At 29.6% G+C, this 12,500-nt stretch overlaps 1 protein-coding gene across 1 annotated transcript in view; it reads left to right on the plus strand.

Moving 5' to 3' along the window:
- The window catches only part of LOC124948817 (division abnormally delayed protein), a 121,691-nt gene that overhangs the window by 87,099 nt on the left and 22,092 nt on the right, over positions 1-12,500 (plus strand). The window contains exon 5 of the mRNA XM_047493025.1: positions 10,963-11,255. Coding sequence (XP_047348981.1) covers positions 10,963-11,255 — 293 coding nt within the window. The remainder of the gene's footprint in view (positions 1-10,962; positions 11,256-12,500) is intronic.

Raw genomic sequence — 12,500 nt, forward strand, 5'->3', positions numbered from 1 at the left:
CTTTCAAAAATATGAAAATAGAATATTGGCAGGGTTTAGTAACTGTACGGATTTAGCTTTGAAACTAACGATAAGTCCAAGGTCATTGCAAATTATTGTATAGAGTTTTTCTTTTTTTTTTTCTTTTTTCTATTTTTTTGTTTTGTTTTCTTTTTTCTCTCTCTCTCTCTCTCTCTCTCTCTCTCTTCTCTCTATTTAATATTACAATAAATCAATTATGCATACGTGTTACACAATTTCGCATCGATTATAGATGCAAATGGATGAGGTGAGAAATACACCGGCCAAAAATTCGATTACGTACTCGCAAATATAGAAATAAAAATTTTACATTATATATATAATGTATATATATACATATATACATATAAATACCTATCATCAGACATAAAATCAAATTTTAACAAAAGAAAACATATTTTGCGGTATCCCATGAATATATACACGTTCCGAGTACTTTTATACGTAAAAAAAAAAAAAAAAAAAAAAAGAAAAAGGAAAAAGGAAAAAAAAACAATGCTTATACGAGTTAATAATTTATTTATAAAAAAATTCACAAATAATTCGTTGTTATTTCGGACATTGATAAAAATTATACTGGTCCATGATAATAATTTTTGATTCATTTATTATTCTCTATTTTGTATCTGTAGTTTTTTCTTCTTTCTTTCTTTTTTTTTTTTTTTTGCTTTTCCTTAATTCGAATTTAGTCAGACTTATAATCCTTCATAGCCGATAAAAGAGAATACAAAGAGAAATAAAGAAATAGAGAGAGAGAGAAAGAGAGAGAGAGAGAGAGAGAGAGAGAGAGAGAATTCAGTGGTAGTATCGTGACACGATGACACACGAGCTTTACATTCGACTAGACGAGTAGGGATATAATCTGTAGTTCCTGCTTAAGCGACAAGCGCTTTTGTACAGTCTAGGTACCGGTATTCAAATCTACCCCCTCACTCCCCATCCTTCCCTACATCTAGCCCCTTCTACCTACCCCTCATCTCCCTGTCTCTCTCTCATCCTCATTTCACCCCTCACCTCTCAGTCACCCTCAATTCTGGTTGGTCTCCCCTTCACCAAACAGCTTCGTCTCTTTCGTTTTCGAGACTGTTTCATACCTGCACAAATCAAATGGGCTTAGACAATGTCACATTGATAAATGAGAGATTCGAATATGAGCCGGCCGCGGATAAAACGGACAAATTAGTCTTTACTAATGTCCATGGCACCGTAATGTAACGTAACGTAATGTAACGTAATGTAATGTTACGTTCAGTCGCGAAAATTTAACGTTCGCGCGTCATGAAAGATGACCATGAAGAGGATTAATTAATCGAATAAATGCCTGAATTTTCTCTTTTTTTCTTTTTTTTTTTTTTTTCTTTTTTTTTCTTTCTTTCCTTCTTTTTTTCCTTTTTTATTCTTATAGACTTATTTCTGAAATATACTATTGGTACTATTTTTTCTTGATAATAACGATATTCTCAAAGGGATAATAATAATATTAATAATAATAATAATAATAATACGAAAAGTAATTATAATAATAATATTAATTGAATTTGTTCGTTTTAAATGACGCATTGGAAAAAAAAGAAAAAAGAAAAAGAAAGAAAGAAAGAAAGCGGGGGAAAAAAAGGAAATAGTATAGCGCGAGTAGTATAGTTCGAAATTAAAAAAGAGAAAGGAAAAAATTCATACTTTTTTTTTGCTTTTCTAACAAATACAATCTCGTATCTCGTACTTATAGGACAAAAACATTCGTTCGTTCTGGATGAAAAGCAAATTAAAAAAAAAGAAAAAAAAGAAATGAAATAAAAGAAAAACGCTTACGTATTATTTTAATTTTTTCTGTTTTTTTTTTTTTTTTTTTTTTTTTTTTTCTTTTCGGAATCAATGCAGTTTCATATCAACGGACAAATTAAGACATTGTATATTGTGTATAGAAAAAAAAGACGAAAAAAAAAAAAAACGAAAAAAAAAGAAAAGAATAAAAAGTAAAACATGAAAATGAAAAATAACAAAAAATAGAAACTTAATTCGTTCGTATCAAATAATAAATAAAAGGAACAAATATGTATTGGCTACTTAGGGAGAACAAAACAAAAAAAAAAAAAAAAAGAAAAAGAGCAAAAACAAAAACAACGAAATACGCTATATTTTAATTTAGTATTTGTCTATTAGTTATTAAATTATGTTTCCAACGAATTGCAGTTTTGTCGTATACAAAGATAAAAATCGATATGTTTTGGCCGTTGAAACAAATAAAAAGAAAAGAGAAAAAAGAACAAACAAAAGAGAAAGAAAGAGAACTAAAATCGTTCTCGTTTGGAATAATGATAAATAAAAATCAATGCAGAAAAAAGACTGTATATTGGAATGTACGAGAAAAGAGAAGAAGAAAAAAAAAAAAAAAAAAAAAAAAAAAAAAAAAAAAAGAAAACAGAAGGAAGAACAAAGAAGGAAAAACAAAAAAAAAAACAAAAAAAAACACAAAAAAAAGAAACAAAAAAAAAGGAAAGAAAGAAAATTCGATTGAAATTTAGTTCCGAGCGAATGCAAATATCGGAAAGACGAGGTTACGGCAAATGCATTTTAACGTGACTCGAGAAGACAATACGATTGGAAGGAGTCGATGGCGCGAGGGATCCTTCGGACAAACGCCAGTCAGTCAAAGAGAGAAACAGAGAGAGAAAGCGAGAAAGAGAGAGAGAGAGAGAGAGTCCTTCCGTCGAATATAAAGTACCAGCTTGCGCGTTGGAAGCTCTATTCTACGACAAACGGACAGCTGTCCAACGACGAAACGGACATCCTATGCAAATCATCTTGTATTATGGCTAACATCAACTCCTACGAAAAATAGATACCAAAAGGCTATATTTTCTTTTTTATTTCTCTTTGTCAGCATTACAGATATAAACATATATTCTTTTTTCCCTTTCTCTTTTCATTTGATAAAGTCTCTCTCTCTCTCTCTCTCTCTCTCTCTCTCTCTCTCTTTCTCTATCCCTCTTTCTTTGGATAGATCCATAATGAAAAATACCAAATATATATATTTTATTTTATTTTCATTTTCCTTTTTTTCTTTTTTTTTCTTTTTTTTTTTTTTTTTTTTTTTCTTGTTTCTTATAGATCAATTTTGAAAATCAACAATTTTTATTAATTTATAATAAAAAATATTATTTCACGTGACCGCAATAATGAAAATTTATTTTAATGTGATATTTATCGTCAAAGATTTATTCGAGAATTTACTATATATATATATATATATATATATATATATATATATATATATATATATATATATATATATAAAATAAATAAACGAACTTAGAAAAGATCTTGAAAAAAGTATTCGAATGGATAATTATATTACATATTAAATATTATACCAATGTTTTATCAACAAATATTTACGTAATATGTCAAAAATATTTACGACATTGCTATAATAATAATCTTATCACAATAAAAATCAATTTTGTACGATAGTGAACGAATTAAAAGAAAAAAAAAAAAAGAAAAAAAAAAAAAGAAATCTTCGATATCTTTTAATATATCATATATCGCGACGATAATTATTACAAATATAAATATTATATCAACGTTTTAACATCCATGTAAATATTTACATTGCAACATTAAAATATATTCACGATATTACGATATTATTTATAATCTTATTATAATAAAAATTAGTTTTACACAAAAGCAAAAAAAAAATAAAAAAAAAAAATATCACCACGAGAATGTATGTAATACAAAAAGAAAGATTTTCCTATTCCGTGTACTCGGAGACGTAGTCTCATAAACCAGAGAAATAAAATGGTGGGAGGACGGTGAGATGTGAAGCGTTGGAATGAGAAGAGATTGGCAGTGGTGGTAGTGCTGGTGGTGTGGGGAAGGGCAGGAAGGGAGAGGGTGAGAAAAGAAAAGATACTAAGGAAGGATGGTTTTCTCGCATAAAATAAAGTTGTCCTTTCGTTTCGCAAACGAGAACAACGATACCCTCGAGAGCAAGAGAGAGAGAGAGAGAGATGGTAGACATATTATGCGTCGGCATCCATCGGTACACTCAAGAGAAAGTATTTCGTATTATCTGCGATCTTAATAAACGCCTGGCACGCCATGCCATACGAATCCTTCAAATTCCAACTTTAATCCGCTTGACACGAGGAATTTTAGCAAGCATAAAATGCGTCAAGTATGTTCCTCTCTCTATCTATATCTCTCTCTCTCTCTCTCTCTCTCTCTCTCTCTCTCTCTCTTTCTCTCTCTTTTCTGCTTTCGTTTACCCTCTCATCCTTTCACCCTATCACAACATTACTACTCCTTCTTGATATATATATATATATATATATATATATATATATAAATATATTTTTCGAAAGGAATTGTATATGGGAAAATCTTTTCCCTTTCTACCTGTCACCATCCCTGCCACCCCTTGTAATAATCCGTAGATTTTTTGCCCTTTCGTCGTACCCTCATTCTTATCTCTCTCTCTCTCTCTCTCTCTCTCTCTCTCTCTTTCTCTCTCTCTCTCTCTCTCTCTCTCTCTCTCTCCGCGAGGGGAGAAAGAAAAGAAAAAGGAAAAAGTAAAAAAGAAGAAGAAGAAGGTAAAAATAAGGATTCTCTAATCTTCTATTGCAGATTTTTTTCTTTTTTTTTTTTTTTTTTTTTTTTTTATAGTAATCGTTTGTAAAAAAGGATTACTAAGAGATCAACGAAATATGCTTTATTCGATCTATCGATATCGTACGTACGACGTTGTTGAAAGGTTTTTATTTATATCTCGTATAAATTTCTTTCGTAGAAAAGGACAAAAAATATATAAATAAATAAAAGAAAATGAATAAAAGAAAAAAAAGAAAAGAAAAAAAAAAAAAAAGAAAAAAAAAACTGAAGAAATATCACACGGATTATTCACAGGATTGGCAGGAAAGTACTTATGAAGATTATTGAAAGTCGAAATTACATGATCTCTTTCTCGTGATTCTTTTTTTCTTTTTTTTTTTTTCTTTTTCTTTTTTTTATTATTTCTTTTTTTTTTCTTTTTCTTCTTCTGTATATCCTAAGCCCACGAGTTTTGATCATTATATAACAATGTTTTCTTTTTCCTTTTTCTTTTTTTTTTTTTTTGTTTTTGTTTTTGTTTTGTTTCTTTACGATCTGAAAAAGAAATCAATTTCGAAAATCTTTAAAATCGTCTGGTAAGTTTTATTTTTTTTTTCTTCTTCTTTCTTCTTTTTCCTTTTTTCTTATTTCTTTTATCCATAGCGATTTTCTATCAACTGATCATATATTATATTAATATAATATATGATAAAATATCTGACGAATAAATCTCTCGGATGAGAATTTTTGTTATAATCCCGATAAAAGAACTAAACAAAGGTTAAGTCTGCGTTATATCGCCGTGATCAAAGAAGGAAGCTCAGTCTTTTCGCTGAATCGACACCGACCACCGACGCGATATTTCCGTTTCTCGATGACTCACCCACCTGTCGAGAGAGAGAGAAAAAAAAAAAAAAAGAAAAGGAAGAAAGAAAGAGGAAAAGAAAAAAAAGAGAACCAGAGAAGGATAGAAATAAAGAAAGAAAGAAAGAAAGGTAGAGTTAGATTTAGAGAACGAGAAAGAGAAACAGAGAGAGAGAGAGAATGTTGGATGGCAAAACCAAAAAACCAAAGCCAAAAGAAAAAAAGGAGAAAAAAGAAAGAAATAGGAAAGAAAACGGGAGAAGAGAGAGGAGAGAGAGAAGGGGGGAGGGGGGGAAAAGAGAGAATGTTGGATGACGAAACTAAAACCAAAAAAAAAAAAAAACAAAAGAAAAGAAATAGGGAAGAAAAGGGGAAAAAACAGAGAGAGAGAGGGGGGTAGGGGAAGGAGAAATGAAAAAGAAAAGGAACATAGTTCTCGTATTACTCGAGACATAAGATTTCCTTTCGATATCCAACTGTTAATAAACGAATAAGGGGAAAAGGTGAAATCGAGTCAACCCTCGAACTCGTTCACCCCCATCGATAGTTATCGATATCGTGCTATCTCGAGACTTCGACACTAGATTCACATCGCTGGTTAACCCCTTGTAGGTTCTCCAATTTTTTCTCTCTCTCTCTCTCTCTCCCTCTCCCTCTCCCTCTCTTTCTCTCTCTCTCTCTCTCTCTCTCTCATTTTTTCCTCACGATTTATACGTACGTACGTACGTACGTGCGTGCGTGCGTGGTTGGTTGGGTGGGTGCGTACGTACGTGTGTATTGTTTTGTGAAAAAATAAAAAGAAAAAGAGAAAGAGAAAGAAAGAAAGAAAAGAGAGAGAGAGAGAGAGAGAGAGAGAGAGAGAGAGAGAGAGATCACACGATTCGTCTACGTATATCGATCCTATTCTCTCTCTCTCTCTCTCTCTCTCTCTCTCTCTCTCTCTCTCTCTCTCCCTCCCACACACACACACACACACACATATACACATACAGAGAGGAAGAGAGAGAGATTGAAAGATACATATACATCCTTAGTCATTCTCTGTCTCTGTTTCTGTCTCTCGTTCTATAATCTTCGCCCTCCTCCTACATGACCGTGAAAGCTATAGCCCTCTTCCCTCCCCCACTCGTTCGCACTACCCCACCTTGAATTCGCGATTTTACTTTCTCTCCTTGTGAACGAACGTAGACGGCTCGAGAGATTCATGCGCCCGATAAGAGAGTACGAAAGGGAGAAAGAGAGAGATAGAGAAAAAAGAGAAAAAGAGAGAGAGAGAGAGAGAGAGAGAGAGAGAGAGAGAATCACCCTCTCGTTATTATCTCGATAATAGGCCTTGTCGCGAGCCACGTCCGGATAACACGGCAGCAATTTCACGATATTACGTCGTCGATAGATGAAAGACCCATCCTAAACTGAGAGTGCAAATATACTCGTTATACTATAATATCGTCGATTTATTTTTTTCCTGACATTTTCGTGCAACAATCTTCTTTTTTTTTTTTTCTTTTTTTTTTTTTTTTCGAGGGTCAAAAAAAGAAGATAAGAGAGAGAGAGAGAGAGAGAGAGAGAGAATATCAGAAAATAAAAAAAAAAAAGAGAAAACACAGGAAATTCGATTAAATCGATTAAAAATATTATCTCGATTTGAAAATTCTTTTAAAATACTCGCGATATATTATTGACAAAAAAAAAAAAAAGAAGTACAAATGAATTAATTTCATTTGGACTTCTTTAAACTGACGAATTTTTCCTTTTTTCTTTTTTTGATTAATCATCGTTCGATCATTTCGTCGAGCGATTATCTTTAAAGAATTTTTGGTTTTTTTTTGATCATTCGTCGAAGACGACGTATCGCAGTAGTTCCTTTTTTTTTTTTGTTTTTTTTTTTTTTTTTTTTTTTTTTTTTTTTTTTTTTTTTTTTTTTTTTCTCTTTTTTTTTTTTTTTTTTTTTTTTTTTTTTAACTGAAAAGATTGTTGACACTGTCACAATCTCATAAAAATATTTGTTCGTTGTTTTTTCTTTTCTTTTTCTTTTTTTTTTTTTTTTTTTTTTTTCATCAAGACATATGTATGATATATAAATAACTTACATGCATATGCATGTTTCTACATACTCGAAATGTTTTCAGATAAATAAGATTATGCGACTTATAAAAGTTATCCTCGATCGAGTATTTTGAGAATGATGTCATGAAAAATTGACAAAACAATTTTTAAATTACAATTACACGAGGGAACATTTTGAGAAACTTTTAGATTAACGAAAATTATCGATATCATTCTTTATACCTAAGCTTTTAGATATATAATTTGATGAATAAAAAAAAAGAAAAAAAAAGAAAAAGAAAGAAAAAGAAACAATCAGGAGAAAAAAATGTCCGAAATTATCTAGGAACGATTTTTTTTTTTCTTTTTTTTTTTCTTTTTTTTCTTCTCTTCTTTTTCTTGAAATAACCTAGTTACTTTTTTTTTTTGATTTGTCATGTATTTGCTCGAATCCTGGAACGCTTCAATATTGATTACTATGGAAAATAGTCGTCAATTTCGTGCGTTAGTTTCTCTCCATAAATTTCCCACTCAGTCCATCCCCCTTTCGATCGACAATACGTCGATACGCCTATGTATTTGCTTAATAAATATTTACAATTGAAATTAAACCATCTAACTCTCAAAAGTCACATTAATTAGATAAACGCGCGCGCGCGCGCGCATACGTAGAATACATATATATAATACTTACGTGTATTGTCTAAATTTTATTTCTATCATTCATTCATTCATTTATTCGTTCATTCATTTGCCAGATACAATTAATCGTTAATTCATCTATCCAAAGATTGATGTTTGCAATACGTAATTTCCACTTTACGTGATTGTATTTTTCTTTGGTTTTTCTTGTTTTTCTTTTCTCTCTCTCTCTCTCTCTCTCTTCTTTTTTTTTGTTTTGTTTTGTTTTGTTTTTTTTTTGTTGTTTTTTTTTGCGGTAGGCTGTCAGAGGATGGGAGACGAGGTGATAGGGTCAAAGAGTCACGGTAGATTAAAGCGTAATTTTCTGTTCCTTTTTTTTTCTTTTCTTTTCTTCTTTTTCTTTTTTTAATATTTACCAAGATGAGTATGAAATAATGAGTCAAGATATATATATATATATATATATATATATATATATATATATAACGGAAGAAAAAAATTAAAAGAAAAAATCAAAAAAATATATTCAACTAAGTATGTCCCTTGGTATAGGACAAAGTAATTCGGTTAATTCGGTTTACTCGTTATAAACTCTTTTTCTTTTTTTTTTTTCTTTTTACCTTTTTTTTTCCTTTTTCTTTTTTCTTCCTTTCCTTTTTTTCTTTCCTTTTTTCTTTTTATGACACTAATATCCTCGGCCGTTTTCCATCGCGAATGTAAGCTTTGAAAGAGAGAGAGAGAGAGAGAGAGAGAGAGAGAGAAATATACGTGCAAATGAGTGAGATAGTTAGTTAGAAAGGTTAGAGAGGATAGACAGAGATACAAGCTTGTTAAAACGTAATTTGAGTTTCAGAGCTTCCTAATCGCTTTTGACCGAAGCGAGTTTAACCACTCGTAAGCGGTGGCTAAGGCTGCGAAATTGATAACGGAAATCTCACTGGGCGTATGCAAACGTTGAAAGAGAGAGAGAGAGAGAGAGAGAGAGAGAGAGAGAGAGAGGAAAGAGAGAGAGAGAGAGAGAAAGAGAATATTCGTTATTAGCCATTAAGATGCGAAAGAGACTGTCGAAATTGTTAGGATCCTATATATATATATATATATATATATATATATATATATATATATATATATATATACAAAACTGATACATCCGTGTATCTACAGGATGAGACAAAAATTCTGAAACATTTTGATAGTCTTTAAATGTGGAACGATAAGTTTTCTTAAGCGTTATTTTTTTTTTGTTTTCTTTTTTTTTTTGTTTTCTTTTTTTTTTTTTTTTTTCAAATCCGATTATATACTTTTACGAGACTTTTTTTTGCAGAATAAAATAATTCTCTTTTCTTCTTTTTTTTTCTCTCTTTCCTCTTTTTTTCTTCTTTTTTTTTTTACATTCAGATTGCAATACTATAAGTTCTAAACGTATAGAAAAAAGTTTAAAGAGTCGCGAAAAAGAGTTAATTTTACCTAATGAATTTTTTAAATTACTTTTTGGACTTTTGACTCGTCCTGTATATATGTATCTCTCTCTCTCTCTCTCTCTCTCTCTTTGTATGTACGTATATAAGTTTGAGAATGTATGTATTTATATCGTCGTAGTATCATACGTTCTACCAATTAAAAGATAATCTTCTAATCTTACGTAGTCCGAGTGACACGGAGGCGGAACCAATTCATATTATCGTTGTAGCCGTCCATTTATTCATAGAGGAGAACAGGTCAAGGGTATAATCCGTCTCCTTCTTATTCGTCCTCCCTTGAGAGAGCCGAAGGTTAAACGAAAAGTGGGTACTATGAGAGAACAGAGGGGAGAGAGAGAGAGAGAGAGAGAGAGACAGAGAGAGAGAGAAATGATAGAAGACGAGTAAGAACAATATTTACACGCCCACGCATACTATCATCTTAATTACTTCATATGGTCCCTCAGAATGGTTTTAACTTTTCTAATTTTCTTAGTTTAATTCTTCTATCTAAACTTCATAATGCTAAAGTAACGAGAATCCTTGTACACAGAGGATTCACACATGTACGCATACTGGATTTTTTTTATTTTTTTTTTCTATTTTTTTATTTTTTTTTTTTTTTTTTTAATAATAAAAAACATCCTGGTGGAATAGTTATGTGGAAATTAAAATCTTCTTTTTTAATTTTCATATAATTTTGTTGCTTTCGTTTTTATCTACTATTATACCTTTACTACGTATATTGATTGTGTGTGTGTGTGTGTGTGTGTGTGTGTGTGTGTGTGTCTATGTGTATGTATTATGTGTCGAAAATAATTTCAATATAGATATAGTTTGTATATAAATGTACATATGTTTATATTTTTTATATTAATATATATATATATATATATATATATATATATATCACTATTATTTTAATTAATATATATTTTTCCAAATTATTTTCAATATATATAAAATATTAAATACTATATATATATATATATATATATATATAACAAATAAAAATTCTAATAAACAAAAATTTTTATAATTTGTAAAAAGATGTAGAAACTTCGAAAGTTCTTTCTTTAAAAATAATCTCAATATTAACATGATCGATTAATAAAAATTTGTTTACGAATTTTCTTACGTTATTATTAAAGTAAGTCTATCGAATTAAACGCTAATATATATTTTAAACGAAAATAATTAAATTCGTTCGGATTATATCTGTTTAATTTTTTTCTTTTTTTTTTTTTTTTTTCTTTTTCTTTTCCTTTTTCTTCTTCTTCTTCTTCCTCTTCTTCTTCCTTTTTAACTCATAAAGGATATTTCGTTTTTATAGGTACGAAAACTATGCGGTCGTTCGGACGTCGAATCACCATCGTCCGAAATCAGTGGAATAACCGAAGATACGATTGAGAGGTCATCGGAGGCAAGTCTCGAGATGCACGCAGCTGCACCGCCACCGTCATCGTCATCTACAACGCACAGAACACTACCCACCAAATTGCATACCCAATTGGGAAATTTCTTGGCCAGCGTGGCCAGGTCTCGCACCTTCTATGGCACCCTCGCCGATACTATTTGCGAGGAACATCCCGATAAACATTGCTGGAACGGTGAACGAGTTGGAGAGTGAGTAGAAATTTTTTTAATTTCTTTTTTTTTTTTTTTTTTTTTTTTCTTTTTTTTTATCTCATACTTATTAAATATTAAGTAAACGTAAGTATCGTCAATCGTTGTTTCCTTTTCATTTTCTTTTTCTTTTTTCTCGACGTCATTATCTCTTAGTAAATCTTCGTTGTATTTTTTTTATTTCTTTTTTTTTTTTTTTTTTTTTTTTTTTTTTTTTTTTTTTTTTAAATTAATTTTTCGCACTACAATTGTATTATTAATTTATCTTAAAATAACGATTTGATCTTTATTATTTTTATTCTGATATCTCGAACTATTCATCTATATAAAAATATAATTTCATTTATACTACAATAATTTTGACATCTATCGTATATTCATATCCATTTATTCACATATACTTTGAAAATAATTGACATATTTTGTTATTATTGTTATCATTATTATTACTTTTATAGTATTTTTTTTTTTTTATACTGCAATATAATTATTATTTTTCAATAATATATAATAACACTTTAAATAATAATAATAATAATAATAATAATAATAATAATAATAATAATAAAAATTAAAATACGATAAATAATTTATTATAATTATTTTTCAATATAATTCTTTTCTATCTCTTTCTCTCTCTCTCTCTCTCTCTCTCTCTCTCTCTCTACTAATTTCTTTTAATAAATATATATATATATATATAATAAAATATAATAAATGAATACTTGAGATAATAGAACTGATAGAAAAATTCTAAAAAAGAAAAAAAAAACGAAAAAAAAGAAAGAAAAAAAATAGTAATTTCATATCAATGGATTCATTCTATACCGACGAACGAATCGAATAATTATATTTTTTAATGTGATATTAAATTTAAAAATAATAATAAATTTATATTATATATATATATATATATATATATATATATATATATGATATATATTTGCAATGAAATTGCGAATAAAATAGAAACCTATGACGATAAATAAATCGTTCGATCTTAACGTTATAAAGTTTATAAAGAATTATTTAACTTTATAACGTTTTGTAAACAATCATATGAAACTTGTTCATGATCTTTTCCTTATGTATATTTCATTGTGTTTCACGTTCATGGTAGCGCAGGTGCGATATTATATCAATGAAATTATAGTCGTCGTCGTCGTCATTGTCGTAAGAACTGAACGTGAACGGTTGCAAGGAAAACTGCAGTGGAATTAATAATGATAGAGAGAAAGAGAGAGG

The sequence above is a fragment of the Vespa velutina genome, chromosome 4, assembly GCF_912470025.1.
Source record: "Vespa velutina chromosome 4, iVesVel2.1, whole genome shotgun sequence".
Taxonomy (NCBI): domain Eukaryota; kingdom Metazoa; phylum Arthropoda; class Insecta; order Hymenoptera; family Vespidae; genus Vespa; species Vespa velutina.